The sequence below is a fragment of the Gorilla gorilla genome, chromosome 2 (assembly GCF_029281585.2).
Source record: "Gorilla gorilla gorilla isolate KB3781 chromosome 2, NHGRI_mGorGor1-v2.1_pri, whole genome shotgun sequence".
Taxonomy (NCBI): Eukaryota; Metazoa; Chordata; class Mammalia; order Primates; family Hominidae; genus Gorilla; species Gorilla gorilla.
Genome location: NC_086017.1, coordinates 123,131,887 through 123,148,225, shown reverse-complemented (window position 1 = coordinate 123,148,225; position 16,339 = coordinate 123,131,887). Strand labels below are relative to the sequence as shown.

General features: G+C 34.8%; 1 protein-coding gene across 8 annotated transcripts in view; it reads left to right on the top strand.

Moving 5' to 3' along the window:
* Window positions 1-16,339, top strand: part of SLC9C1 (solute carrier family 9 member C1) — a 156,224-nt gene that overhangs the window by 14,458 nt on the left and 125,427 nt on the right. For 5 of the 8 annotated variants that reach the window (XM_055381596.2, XM_055381592.2, XM_055381593.2 and 2 more), the window contains exons 4-9: window positions 878-1,006; window positions 1,875-2,040; window positions 4,724-4,852; window positions 9,694-9,855; window positions 13,431-13,533; window positions 15,416-15,559. In XM_055381596.2, coding sequence (XP_055237571.2) covers window positions 878-1,006; window positions 1,875-2,040; window positions 4,724-4,852; window positions 9,694-9,855; window positions 13,431-13,533; window positions 15,416-15,559 — 833 coding nt within the window. Of the gene's footprint in view, window positions 1-800; window positions 1,007-1,874; window positions 2,041-4,723; window positions 4,853-9,693; window positions 9,856-13,430; window positions 13,534-15,415; window positions 15,560-16,339 lie in introns of all 8 variants that reach the window. The other 3 variants (XM_063704023.1, XM_055381595.2, XM_055381594.2) reach the window with 3 other exon arrangements.

Sequence of the window (16,339 nt, the reverse complement as noted above, 5' to 3'; positions counted from 1 at the left end):
CTGCACCTACATTGGGTTATATATCTGGCCACAGGAGAAGAAATGTAAGCTTAGAGAACCCGAATCCTCTATAATGGGTAGTAAGCTCATTTGCTCTCTTGCCTATTCTTCCACACACATCTTCTATATAAGCCATAGCCAATTATTTGTAGTTTTTAGAATTTGGTACAATCACTTACTCCTTTGTGAATTTTGTGCATGATTATCCACTTACCTGAAACTTCTTTCTTCGTCTTGATTGCCTGAAAATCTGCTGCATATTCTTTAGCACCCATGTCAATGTACTTCCTATATCTCTTCTTTAAATGTAATGAATGTCTCTGAGGGAGATACTATCTTTATTACACTGGACAGTAAAGTAAACCTGTCATTTGCTCTGGAGGATGACACTTGCTCTGCTTCTAAGCCATATCAACTTTCATGAAAAGATAGTCTGGAAGAAAAACAACCAATGCCTGTATGCATAAACCATGGAGAAACACAAGAGACACATGGAGAATTATCTCCCAAATGCAAAGATATTACCTAACACAGTAGGTACTCAGTGTTTCCCTAGTAAGTGAATATTGAATGGATACCTAGAATAGGAGTTACACATTTCCACTAAATATCTCATGTTAAACATTGTTAATTAGTTATTGCATGAATTACATTAACTTTCCAGTCTCTATCCCTTCTATTCTTCCACACATATCTTCTACATAAGCCATGGCCAATTATTTGTAGTTTCTAGAATTTGATACGATCACTTACTCCTTTGTGTGATATATCTTTTAAAAATTGTCTTTCTCTACTGTTAGATTTAGGAGCGCCTAGCATGTATTCTATTCTAATAGTGATGAATAAATGAGAAGATGATATATTTGTATAATATTAGGTCCAAAGATACGCAAATGCCATACAATGGATGAGTCCAGACTTATTTTTTCGTATATTTACACCAGTAATTTTCTTTACTACTGCATTTGACATGGATACATACATGCTTCAAAAGTTATTTTGGCAGGTAAGCATTCTTTTTTGGTAATATCATTCATTCATGAACCACATATTATCTATGTTCAAATTTTTAAAATATTTTTTTCCAAAATAGGGAACAAAGAAGAAAGAAAAGGGTATGGGAGCAATAAATTCAGCTTCATAATTTAGTGAATAAGCCATATCTTGGCAATTGCCTAGCATATCAAAGACCCAGGGGAAAAATTAGAAAGAAAACAGTAATTCTGAAAATCTGACTTGCATAACTTCGTACCAGATATAATTTTAACTCGGAAATGCTACAAGAGTGCTATGAGAAAGTGTATTAGCTCCAGTAAAAGGAAATTGCTAAGAAAAGTCATGTTTTAAATACCTATGTTTTAGAGCTTCCTACATTCATATCTAAGAGAATAAAAGCAGAGAAGAAAACACAAGCAGCTAAACTTTAATTCAAAAACCATAAGTTTTTTAATATGTGAGATTTGAACAGTATCAGGGAAAGACCTCAAGAAAAAACACTCCAAATCATAAGTAGGGTGTACGTTTCTTTCAAAGTAATCAAAACAGTTTCGTAAATACAGGCCATTATCTAAACTGCATTAGAAGCAAATAATTTGTTAGAATAATTTATACTTTTAAGCCAAATCCAGACACATGGAGTTCAGACAAATGACAAAAAGATGAAATAAAAAAGAACAGACAAAAAAGGGGTCCTGCATCTTTGGTCAAGTGGAAGTCAGCTGAAGCAGCGTGAGCTAGGTGGCCCCACTCCTGTGTCTGCTGGTGGGTACTGTTGGTGTTGGTTGATTCTGTATCTCCAATAATCCTGATTATTTTCTTCTTAAAATGGACTACAAAAGCAGTCTGATGTTTCTAATTGTAAAATTTCTTTGCAGATACTTTTAATTACAATTCCTGGCTTTTTGGTTAATTATATCTTAGTTCTTTGGTATCTGGCATCTGTAAATCAATTACTTTTGAAGCCCACCCAATGGTTATTATTTTCAGCTATCCTTGTGAGTTCAGATCCCATGCTAACCGCAGCTGCTATAAGAGACCTTGGTAGGTATATTGTTTTCTTTTTCTATATTTATAATATCGTATTTCGTAATGAACTTGTATTTTAAGATCTTTTGCTTTTGGTAGCTTTTCACTATGAGAAGTCAGGTAGTGAGGGATTGGGGGTTGAGGATTAAGCAGAGATTCTGGAGGTCATGCTTAGGGAAGAAGAAATGCCAGTGATGGGCTTACTTAGTGTCAAAAAAAGTATTATATGCAATTGTGGAATAGGGGAGGGGATTAGTTTAGAACCCTTGACTTTATACATACTTCTACCTTGAGCCAACAGAACAGTTCTGGGACGTTACAATATTGCATATACACTGTGGTGACATTTCTGTTGCCCAATATTTCTTTTCCTTTGTAAAGAATCATTAGGACAATGCCATTTTAAAAATATTTTGCTTTTGGAGTCATTGTCATCATCAAGACTGAAAGCCTGAAAAGTCAAAAAATGGTAAAATCAACAATCACACAGTGTTTTGAGTGTATACTATTTTAAGAAAAATCTATCTATATTTAAAAGTAAAATACCAACTCAATTTAGCCCAGAAAAGCAAAAAAAAAAAAAAAAGCCTCATGCAAGAAAAACAATAACTTTATTGTCCCCCTTCATCACTTTTTAATAATGAGAACTAGAAAAATTGCTTTAAAATAGAATATTAATATGGCAACCCATGCACACATTTGCACACACACAACACGCATACTCTTTTCAATTTTAATTTCACTTTCTAGCCAATTAAAGGGGAAATAGCTATCTGAGGCAGGTAGAAATATAGAGTAGGGGAGACACATCAAGTGTAAATATATGAATAAATGAGAGCTGAGCCTTCAAGACAAAGGACATTAAGAGAGTGAGATAACACTTTAGAAGAAGATGCCAACATCCACCATCCAACCCTGGATTCTTGTCTTCCTCCCCATACTCTCAGCACACATCCCTGCCTCCTTGTGACTGTCAGTGCCAGCCCTTTTCTCCGCTATATTTGAGAGACTCTTATGATACCTGAGAGCTGATTTCACTCTCAAAATAACTTTGTTATTTTATAATCTAGTATTCCACTGATTTTCTATCCTGCTGCTATTGAACTTAATTTACGAAGAGTACCTTGCAAGGTTATTTTCATAAATTTTGTCCATCTTGCCGTTACTTTCAGAATTTTGTTTCTCTCCTTCCTGTATCTTTCCAGAAGAAATTTTTAAAAGTAATTTCTTCTTGGCAGCATTGTTCCTGAGTTGACAAAGCAAGATTTATAAGATTTAGATATATGTATATATGTGTATGTGTGTGTACGTGTGTATATGCATATATATATATATTTTTCATATATATATATACATGAAAAATTTGCCCAGGACTGTCAGAATACATAAGTACATCCACATTGGCTTGAGCTTTTCATGTCCTTTGACTCCTCCTATGCCCTTACATCTACTAAGTATTTCTGAATATTTACATTTTGCCATACTTCCATTTTCTAAAATGGGATAATTATACAATAATACCAGTTAGGTTTTGCTGAGTAATAAACAACTCCAAATGTGGTGGCTTAAACAACAATTATTTATTATTTCTCATGAATCCAGCAGTTCTGATGATATGGGCTGGGTTCTACTGATCTTGCTAGGTTCACTAAGGAATCTGTAATCAGCTGGTGGACATTGAGGGGGCTAAGTGATCCAGGATGGCCTCATTTGGGAAGATCTACGTTTCCTTCTTGTATCTCTTATATTCCTACAGAGGAATGCTGCCATGGCGGTGGCAGGAGTCAGAGAGGAGGCAGAAATTTTCTGCTCTCATTGAGTCTCATAAAAAAACAAACTAGATCTTTTTGGTGAGAAACACTGCCAAGTCTTACAGCGAAGGGCATAGATACAGGCAGATGTGAAGTATGGAATGGCCAAGGCAATTGAGCCACACAGGAACAGCCTTGGTGTTTCTTCTCTTCTATCAGCATACTGATTGTAGTTAGGTTGTGATTGCAGTTATAGAGTGGTTGATTCACAGAAAGGACTTTCACTGCATAATAACGTTTCCTCCTATGGCTTTTAGAAAATCACTATAGATGGTAAAAGTTGTAGTCTTACCACTACATGCACATTTAATGGCAGAGGAAAAGGACAACTGATAGACATTTAAACTTAGAATGCCATCATAAATAGAGGAAAATTTGGATGGAAGTGAGTAATATCAGGAACTCTCCATTCATGGAGATTGATTTCTAAAACCATTGGGAAGAATGAATGAGAAAGTCAGATAATTTCTAAGCCTAGCTAGATTATGTGAATAACTGCCTTAATACTTTATTTGGATGTCATGTTATAAAGCTTTGGTTTGTAAATTTACCTAATTCCTCAATCATCATTTTCTGTCTTGCCTTAAATATTTCTGATTTATCATGCATGTATTTATATAGAACAACTCGCTGAATTAAAAATAATAATAAATTTCATGTTTTCCTCTGTGCTTTGAAGCAAGGAATGAGAACTTTGATTATCTCACTTACATAAACATAATGGGCCATAATTAATTTAGTGCCAATTATGATTGTCTAAACTTAACTTACAGTAAATCCATAGCTAAGACCATCCTTATAGTTGCTAAGAAAATTGTATTCTTTAACATTTAATTTTTAATGTTTTTCTCACTTTAAAAAACATCTTTCCCCCTCAACATATGTAGGGCTTTCTAGAAGCCTCATCAGTTTAATTAATGGAGAAAGTCTGATGACCTCTGTTATATCATTAATTACATTTACTAGTATTATGGATTTTGACCAAAGACTACAAAGTAAAAGAAACCATACCTTAGGTAAGTATCTTTTTAAAAAATTTTTCTTAACATCAGAATCCTGTATTTTCTGAAAGCTGATGTGTATTTTGTAATATCCTACCATAAGTTATATTTGTAGGAATATAATAGTGAGTATTGGTTTAGTGACTTACTCTTCACAAAGCACTATTACACATTACTTAATGTTAGTTACATATTTGTTGTGAGACTGGGTTGAGACTCTTCATGAAGATGCTTGTGGGAGCAACATTTCACAGGCCTGGGCTGAACCAGAATGCCAGACCACCAGAATGAGGGATATTCTTTTTTATGTGCTGAAGATGAGCTTAGAAGATAAGCCAAATAGTGCATCCACTAGTAGTGAGAGGAGGCGGCTACTCTTCCCTTTGCCCTGGAACTATATCTCATGTAGGCAACATAAAAAGGTGTCAAATAAGGGAGGAAGTATGAGTTATTAGCCATCTACAGGGCCAGAGAATAGTGCTTGTAAGCAGAGGGATTGCAAAGTGCCCATGAGCTGTTTCATTTACCGCTTTCAGATAGCCCTAAAGCATAAGTACTTTTTTTCCCCTTTATCATGTTTATGTGTGTATATAAAATAAATGATATATGTATATTATAATAGTGATTATAATGTATACAGCTATGTAACTATTAATCAGGAGAAGAAATTTCATGTTACCACCATCCCTAGAAGCATCTTATGTGCTCCTCTCTGGTCAAAACCCTGTATCTTCCTCCTAGAAAAGTCATTTTCAATGTTTGGTCTCTGAATCCCTGGCTAGTGGTGGAAGGGGGTTCATAGGATCCTTTCAGGGTGTCTATGAAATCAAAGCATTTTCATAATATTACTAAGAATTTATTTACCTTTTTATTGTGGTGCACTTGCGCTGGTTTTGGAAAAGCAATTATTACAGTCTCCTTGATAAACTGACGACCTACTATTCTATGCACTGGGTGTCTTCTTTGTTCTAAGGTCTTATGTAGCATTGTCTCATTCCACCACTGCCCCCATTCCTGTGGAAAAGGTGTGCTTAGGAGGTGCCTCCACAACATATTCTAATCCATTGATCTGTATGGTATCAAACAATCCACTCTGCTGCAGTGGGATTCTTCTACTCCCCGCCTCCCCTCAGCAATGAAGAATATCTTAAATTCCTCTCTTACTACTCAAGAAGAGGAGATTTTAGCTGTAATTGTTTTCCCTGTCCCTAGAGAGTGCCTCATTGTTGTGCAACCAGGGACCCTGTATACCTCTATTCTTTCCTATTCCTGCCTTATCCTAAAACTCCGAAGTGAAGAATATTCTTTCCCAAGAAGAATCATCCTGAGGACCACCACCCCTCTCACCCCTCCCTCAAAGGAGCTGATCCAGGTTGTGGACAGTTACCCCACTTGGGCATAGGAGGTATTTGCTTTCAGCCTTTGAGGCTTATGGACAACAGATGGGTGAAGCTCTCTGTATGGTGTTAGTTTACCTAGCCCATGGAAGCTTGGAGCATCTATGGTGAACCTGGAATCTCAGTTTAGCACAGAAAGGTACATCGTCTTTAGGTACTTCCAATTCACCATCTGTGATGTGTGTGAAAGCCAAATAACCATAAACACAACCTCTACTAAAACCCAGGGTGCAAAGGGAGGTGACGCAATATGGCACCCAGAGAGCGCTCACCATAAAACCTCCTATAGCTATGACCTTCCTGAAGTTGACTAAGGTGAGCAACAAAGAAATTTCTATATTCAGAAGCATTTTAAAAACTCAAGGGCCACCCTTGGGGGAACTAAAAAACCTGAAAGAAGTACAATTGTGCATGCCATTCAGGAGGATCCGTGTTCACCTACTAAACCTGGTTCAGTGTTCTACCAGGCTTTATTTAAGATATTATATACTGACCACGGATTTTCAGGGAAACTTATATCAGAAATGACATCTACAGGCTAATCAGGGGAACTTTTTTGGTACTCGTTGGGAGAAGGGAAAGGAAAAGGAAGAATAAAGGTTCTGATGTGGAAGTTCATTCATTTACTGATTCAACAATTATTTATTAATATGTACTATGTGAGAATTTCTATTCTAGGACCTGAGGATTTAACCATAAGCACAATAAGCAAAGTCCCCTTGCCTCCATAGAGCTTGCCTTGTAATTTTGATAATAATGAATGGAATGGAACTTTATTTTTTTATATTTCAGAGGAATAAAAACTGTAAGTAATCACTATTAAAATAATAATAGTAATGACTTCAACAGTAAAAACTCTGCTGTAGGAGAAAGAGAACGATGAATTTACTTTTTTAGACATTAGGACTTTCTCTGAACTTCAACACCTTTGAAATACAAATTTTCCTTAAGAAATAAAGATACTTAATAAGCTTTACTGCTATTTCATTTGACAATTGTGAATCAATACTTTTCAGAGTAACCATTGTTTTTTATAACTTCTGTAATTATTTAAACAGTGTTACTAATCTGTGAAGTTAGCACATATTTTATAATAGGGAAAAATTAAGAAAGATTATTTCACTCAGAGTTCTTACTCCTTCCAATTTGAGTGCTAGAAATTTTAAAACAGTATAAGCAGTAATGGCTTTGCTTTGAGACTTTTCCTGGCTTAACAAATCTAGTCAGCAAACATGTTACTTATTAAAATGTATTTTCCTTTCTTAAAGGAAAAAGCAACTTTCAAACTGGGGTCTTCAAACTCCAGATTCCTGTATGTTTCTGCAACTAGAGTTAGCCTCCATCCTATATTTCAGTGACAGGAGATGCTGGACTCAAAATTATTGCCATGATCAGCTCTGTGCCTAGAGCTCATGTGGCCTAGAGGCATGTGTAGTTCCAGCAAAGAGCCTCTGATGGCCTTGGGCTCCCTGTTTTCCTGGGAAGGGCATCATGACATTGCTCTGTGGAAAGCAATTAGGCAAAATATAAAAGTAACAACACCAAAGAAGCAAATATCTTTTGGTGCATGAATTTTACTTTTGGAACCTAAAAGTACAGAGAAGCACAAAAAAAATGTATGTACAGAAATATACATTGCAACATTGTTTATCAGGGTGAAAAGCTAAAACATATGAAATACTCAAAAATAAGGAAGCGATCAGTCACTTTGGCAGGCCAACATAATGCAGGAGATTCACCCAACTGAGGCCTAGAGACACTCCTCTTTCTGTATTTCCTGTGTGTATTACATTAGATCTAGAGTATCACTTCCATGAGTTTAGGGACTTCCTACTTGTTCCTTCATATATCTCTAAAATCTATTGCATGTTTGACACGTTAAAGGCACTGAATAAATTCCTTAATGGAGACCGAAAGGAGCTCTTAAACTAAACTGACCAAATTTTACAAACTTAAGCGTGGCTTTTAGCAGTTGAAAATAAACTCTTTCAACACAGAAACAAGAAAATATTGTCCATCTACCCCAAAGACAATGAACTATTTTTATTAATATTAGTTTTAATGGACAAATCATAATGTATACATTTATGGGGTACAATGTGAGGCTTTGATATATATATATATACAATGTAGAATGATTAAATCAAACTAATTAACATCACCTCATTTAACTATAATTTTTTATGATGAGAGATTTGAAATTGACTCTCAGTTATTTTGAAATACCAATACATTATCATTGACTACAGTCACTTTGCTGTGGAATAGATCTGAAAACTTATTACTGCTTTCTCTTGGAAACTTTGCACCTATTAATCAACAATTCCCTATTCTCTTCCTCCCTACATCCCCAGCCTCTGGTAATAATTATTCTACTCTCTATTTCTCTAAGTTCAACTTTTTTAGTTTCTACATATAAGTAAGATCATGTGGTATTTTCCTTTCTGTGCCTATCTTATTTCACTTAGCATAATGTCCTCTAGGTTCATCCATCTTGTTGTAAATAACAAGACTTCCTTCTTTCTTAAGGACAAATACTATTTCATTGTATATGTTTACCATATTTTCTTTAATCATTCACTGATGGACACTGAGGTTGACTCCATATATTGGACATAAATAATCCAATTAAAAAATAGGCTAAGAACAGACAGACATTAAAAGAAGACATACAAATGGTCAACTGGTACCCTTTTTTTTTTGAGACAGAGTCTTGCTCTGTTGCCCAGGCTGGAGTGCAGTGGTGTGATCTCGGCTCACTACAACCTCTGCCTCCCAGATTCAAGCTATTCTCATGCCTCAGCCTCCCAGGTAGCTGGGATTACAGGCATGTGCCACCACACCCAGCTAATTTTTGTATTTTTAATAGAGATGGGATTTCGCCATGTTGGCCAGGCTGGTCTCAAACTCCTGGCCTCAAGTGATCTGCCCACCTCGGCCTCCCGAGGGATTGTAAGTGCTGGGATTATAGGCATGAGCTACAGCACTCAGCAGTCAACAGGTACATTAAAAAATGTTCAGCATCACTAAACATTAGGGAAATGCAAATATCACTTCACATCTGTTAGAGATATCACAATGAGATATCACTTCACATCTGTTAGAATGGCTTTTATCAAAAAGATAAAAGAGAAGTGTTAGTAAGATTGCAGAGAAAAGGAAACTCTTGTACACTGTTGGTGGGAATGTAAATTAGTAAAGCTATTATGGAAAACTGTGTGGAAGTTCCTCAAAAAACTAAAAGTAGAACTCTACCATATGGTCCAGTAATCCTACTTCTGGGTATATATCCAAAGGAATTGAAATCAATATGTCCCAGGGATATCTGCACTCTCATGTTCTTTGTGGCAGTTAGCTAATTTTAAAGATAATGACAAAAAGGAAAATTAACCAGGAATATCAATTAAAATTAACGGCAAGTTCTATTAACTATTTCTTATTTACGCCCCTTTCTTGTAGCTGAAGAGATCGTGGGTGGAATTTGCTCATATATTATAGCAAGTTTCTTGTTTGGAATTCTAAGTTCAAAACTGATTCAATTTTGGATGTCAACTGTTTTTGGTGATGATGTCAATCATATAAGTCTCATCTTTTCAATTCTGTATCTCATCTTTTATATTTGTAAGTGAGGGGCCTATGCCTAAAATAAAATCACATAGAAAACTTCAAAATAAAAATATATGAAAAATGCATACCAGGCAAAAGTTAGTAAAAACATTCAACTGATCTAGACAGAATATTTTTATTAAAATCATCTATCAAAAGATATTAAACATATGAATATATATACAAGAGAAAACAATGTACCAATATTAGCAAACACTATTATAAAAGAAAGAAAAATTTGACAAAACTATCATTACAGAAAGATAAATTATTATGCCTTTCCCAGAGAATTTCATGACTAATTGAACAAAAAATGATTATGGTTATAAAAATATTTAAATATCTTATAAGGTTGGTTTATAAGATATATAGAGTTTTACCTCCCAAAACAGAATGCATATCCTTTACATATACCTGTAGACAATTCGCAGAAATTAACTCGAAGAACATTTCAATAAAATTTCAAACATTGTTCAACCATGATGCAATTAAATTAAATATGGACTACAAAAAGAGGGTTCCTACCAGGCGTGGTGGCTTATGCCTATAATCCTAGCACCTTGGAGGGCTGAGGCAGGAGGATCACTTGAGCCCAGGATTTCGAGACCAGTCTGGGTAAGATAGTGAGATCCCATGTCTACAAGAATTTTTAAAACTAGCTAGATGTGGTGGCACATGCCTGTAGTCCCAGCTCCTCAGGAGCCTGAGGCGGGAGGATCACTTGAGCCCAGGAATTTGAGGCTGCAGTGAGCTATGATCACACTCCAGCCCGGGCAACAAAGAGAGAAGCCGTCTCTCTAACAAAAAGGCGGAGCAGGGGCAGTTTCTACCTGTAAATTAGATATTTTGTCTTGGTAACTGTTAGATCAAAAAGGCAATCAAAATAGAAGTTACATATCAAGTAAAGCTAAATGTTAGAACATATATCAATATTATTAATCCATGTCCCACAATCACCTCCTCACAAAAATATGGTAGCTATTGATAATTAGCCATACTGCTGTTTCCTGACACAGCCTCAGAATCACATTTAACTCAGCTCTTCAGACAGCCCTTCACATGATTTGGAATTGACATGCAAGATAACACCTAGTTACCTCACCTGTACTATGTCTCTGTTACATTTAGGAATAAGACAATGGTGTATATTCTCACATCCATGATTTAAAATAATTCCGAAGGCTCTAGCTAATGCAATAAGGGGGAACATTTATACATATTTTAAAAGAAAAAATGGTTAGATTAATCACGACATTTTATATCATATAGAAAATTCAACAGAATTAATTGGTAAACAAAGTCAGCAAGACCCTTTAATAGCTTGATATAAGATAAAGTTATCCAAAACAATTGATGGTATTTTTATCAGCCAGCAATAACTAGCTAGAAAATATGAAAATTTGATTCCTTTTGTATTGGTAAAAAGTTATAAAATATCAATGAATAAACTTAACAAATAGTTTGGACCTAAACATAGAAAATTATAAAAGTTATTAAGAAATATAAAATTTGAATAAATTGAAGCATAGAAAAACTATTCTTCAGAAGTGCTAGAGTAATGGGAATTTATTATTTTTCCCTCTGAAGAGGAAAAGGCAGACCAGAGGAACTTGAGGCTTTCTAATGAATTAATCAGTGGATTAAATTCAATTATAATATACTGAGGGTTACAGAATCAAGCTAATGAATTAACAGACAGTGAGAGAATGATCAGTTAATTCAGGTAGGTTCCTCATGTACTAGTATTCATGTGTATACTTAGATTCCTAAAAGAAAATCCAACAAATATAATTTCCTCTAACATTATTTTTAATAAGTAACCCTAGTTTCAAGATTAAAGGTTATAGTTAAGGAAATAATTTTAAACTTTTAGAGTCGAGATGTCTCAATAAACATTTTAGGAAGAAACCTGCCAAGACAGAATTTCATTAAAACAAGATACAGAGTAAATATAAATTTAATGTAAAAAGACTTTGCCTGTGACCTGGCTTCATGTTTATATTATTAGTACCTTCAAGATAGTCATTATAAATATTTTCCTGACTTCACCATCACCTAACAAGTTATAATACCTAATCCAGGGCTTGATTGTTTCAAAGAACCTATGTCCATGATTTCTTCTTCTTTCATGATTCAACAATGACTCTGCCTTTGTTACCATTTTCAGCCAGGACTAAAATAAAAAATAGACAACTTGTAATTTTCCATCTTTAGAGGGGAAAACTCAATAATGTAATAATGGCATTAATTTCACTAAATTAAACTTTATTACAATCCAAATCAAACAATGATAGAAATTTTTTTGGTTTTAAAATTTCCTTCTCTCTCTCTCTTTTTTTTTTTTTTTTTTTTTTGAGATGGAGTCTCGCTCTGTCACCCAGGCTGGAGTGCAGTGGCCCATTCTCTGCTCACTGCAAGCTCCGCCTTTCGGGTTCTCGCCATTCTCCTGCCTCAGCCTCCCAAGTAGCTGGGACTACAGGTGCCCGCCACCACGCCTGGCTAATTTTTTATATTTTTAGTAGAAATGGGGTTTCACCGTGTTAGCCAGGAGGGTCTCAATTTCCTGACCTCATGATCCACCCGCCTTGGCCTCCCAAAGTGCTGGGATTACAGGCGTGAGCCACCACGCCCGGCCCTTCTCTGTCTTAGAAACAAGAGTCTTGCTCTGTTGCCCAGGCTCTGGAGTACAGTGGCATGATCATGGCTCACTGCAGCCTCAACCTCCTGGGTTTAAGCAATTCTCCCACCTCAGCCTCCTAAGTAGCTGGTACTACAGGCATGTGCCAGCAAGCCAAGCCAATTTTTAAAATTGTTTGTAGAGACAGGGTCACATTATGTTGCCTAGGCCAGCCCTGAACCCCCAGTCTCAAGCAATCATCTGTCAGCCTCCCAAAGTGCTGGAATTATAGGTATGAGCCACCGTGCCTTTCTAAAATTTCATGACAATTTCAAAAGTTCAGCTAGAGAAATTAACGTGTGAGAATAGACAAGACAATTTTTTTAAGTGGAGAACTTTCTCTACCAGATAATTAAATGTTTTAATAGGTCTACAGTAATTAAAATACAACTGTTGTTAACACAAGAATACAAAGTAAGTCAAAGAAACACAAAGGGCACAGAACTAGTCGAAGTATGAATGACAATTTAATATATGATAAAAGTAGCATATCCACAATATTCTTTAGTATTAAAAACCAATATTTCAATTTTTACTTATTAACTAGAACTATGTCTGCTAAGAAGTTGTGGGCAAGTTCACGAAATCATCAGCTGATTTTCATTTCAACCCTCCAGAACCCACCTGAAATAACCAGACCTCTAAAGTGTGCTCTAGCCTCAATGGGGTATGTGAAGCAGTGCAAAGATGCCCATGGTAGGCTTTATCATACAATTGGATATAAGTTGGAGGAAGAAAAAGGACATGGGGTGGTGGTAATAATTTGCAACATTTTTCAGCTGAAATCAAGTGAAGTTGCCTCTCTATAAAAGTCATGGTACTGTCACAACATCTGATACTTTTAACTCGGGTAAAATTTGTGCTGCTGTTGATGTTAAATTAATACTTTATATTTATTTCTTTTTAAAAATAGGTGAGTTAGTTGGAATGTCAGGAATATTTACTCTGGCCATTGTGGGACTTCTTTTAAATTCTACAAGTTTTAAAGCAGCAATTGAAGAAACACTTCTTCTTGAGTAAGTGGGTAGCATATTTTGACTTTATTTCATACACTGGAAGCTATAATATAATAGTAACAATATCTACATCTACATGGTGGAAGTAAGATTTTCAAAGACTTGAAAACTGCCCAACTAAAAACCTTTCCTAGATTTTATTTTTTCTTGCCTGTGTCTTTGAATCCTCCAATTTAAAGCAAATTCGTAACCTTACCTTGAGTTCATGTTGGTTCTCTTTCCCCACTCATTCCTCAAGTCTCTGATTATCTCCTCAATAATTTCCCATATAAAATCTTGTACCCACTAGTAAGAGGGTGCCAAAAGTGCAGTAATTGAGAAGTAATATTTTAATATTTTAATGCAGTATTTTAAAATTAAGTTTAATTAAGTTGAACTTAAGGCAAAAAAAATCTAAAGATCAGTATTTTAAGGACAATGAGGTGCTGTGTAAAGCAAATCAGAAGAGTAAGCTGGGGCATTTGAAGAGGATTAGCAGTGTTATAAAAGAAAGTATGACCACACTAAATGTAAGCAAGACTATGGGTGGAAAAGTGCAAATTGTGCCTTGCTCAAGGGAACTCAGCTGAGGGGTGAGTAGTTATCAGCCAAAAGGAAGAGCACTTTCCATAATGCTTCAATACATAGGGTGGAAACTTGACCTGAACCACATAATGAAAACATATGTGTTAACAAAGGCCCTGAAAGTAAACCATGGTTTTTAGAGTTTTGGGACAATGTTATAGAAGATAGAATTAATTCTGATATAAGAAGCTTAAAAGATATAGGGTCTTATAGGATTCTGGAGCACTTCAATAAAATTACATGCCAATTACAATGAAAGTAAATTGTACTTGCACTTAGGCAAAATTAAATGGACCACAGCTGAGGGAAGAATTTAAAATGCTACACAAGTATTAGTTATATATATGGGGAATGATTCTGAAGGTTTTCCTCCCCTTCTTGCTCCAACTGTAAGCTGGATCTTCAAATATATTACTTATCTTTATTCTTCATTCCTTATAAGTTGTGATGTCTTTCTTGCCTGCATTCCTAGTACTATTGAGCCTACAATTGAAGTAGGTGATCTCTCTGAACCTCAAAGTGATTTCTAAATCATTCTATCTCCTACTTCCTTAAAAGAATCCAATTTTGAAGCTCATGCCATCAGAATATACCATCTGCCTCTTGATTGTGATTATCTATAGAACTGTAAGTCACATTCTCCATTTTGTGAAGATTTTAGTTCCTGTCTCACTGTGACTCTCCAATATTACTCTATCACCATTCTTAGTGATGTCAATATTCATACAGTTAATCCTTCTACTCCCTCATCTTTCAATTCCTGGATCTTCTCTCCTTGTATAAGTATGTCCACCACTCCTCTTTAACCACCCACTCCCACAGTTGTACAAGTAACTACTTCATAAACTCAATTGCAAGAATCTTACTATCTAAAATATGGTATGTACCAACTTCTACTCTTGAAGATAGTGAAAATCTAAGACAATAGTGTTAAATCCTACTAACATCTCAAAACAACCTGTAACAGGTCCATGTTAACTCTTTAACATAGAAGGTGTACCATCTCCCATCTTTTCATTATATGCCCTCTAGTACCTAAATTCTCACGATTCTGCAACCATACTGAGACTAAAATTTATTGATTCTATGATCTTTTACTGACCTTCACCCATCTCATATTTTCAATTCCTCTTTATCCAGGTCATTTCTTTTGTGTAAAATAATAACTTTTCATCATTTTCAGCTACAAGTCAAAGTTGTTTGTAAATGTTTTATTCATTTTTTGGTAATCATTAGCACAATGATTCACATAGATAAACCTTGTAATAAAGATGTCAAATTAATTATAAATATTTTTAATTTTTTCTGAATAATGCAGATTCTGGACTTTTCTATCACGTATTGCTTTTCTCATGGTGTTTACTTTCTTTGGACTTCTAATTCCTGCACATACATATTTGTATATAGAATTTGTTGATATATACTATTCATTAAATACCTACTTCACACTGATTGTTTTAAGGTAAGAACATCATTAAAATTATTCTATTTATAGATAATTGAGTAAGTTTGAAGGTCATCTTTTAAATAACACAAAGATTTCGTACCTTAGATTGAAAAATTGACTCAAACTTTCCAAGGATCATCAGCAAATAAATGCTTTGTAATTTTTTTTGGCTTTTAACTAAATTTCAAAGCAATGCAAACTCTGTAAGTTTTTTTAATTAGAAAAAAACTCAATTAACATTTGACATATTTTGTCCAATGTTTTTGTAATGACATTTCATGAAGTTAAGTACCTATTATAAATAAATATCTTGTTTTTGCTCAATATTATATAAGAAACAATTTTCTATTAATTAAAAACTATAGTTAGAAATTGCTTTTTAAATATCATAGGGAAGCCCTCTTTGTAAACATCTTTTTTTCTCAAATAATTTTTGTAGTTTCTTTTTCCACTGTTAAGAGGTAGAAAAAGTCTGTTTATGTAGCTGAAAAGGAGATAGCATAGATAACCACCATAACTAGAGTCTCATAGTTCTTTAATCTCCATTACTCAAATGATTAACATTCCACTTCCATCTAGTTGAATTGCTGAAGTCAAGGCATCTAGTGCCAAGTAAAATAAAATTATTTCCCAAATTATCAGATAAAATTAGTGTAAAACATAGGAATGATATATGACTGAAGAAAAAAAATCTGGCCAATATTGGACCAATTCAGCAAGATTAAAATCTATAAACAAAAAGAAACAGAGAACATTTTCTCACTTCTTATTCATTAAATTTGTTTTTATTTGGGG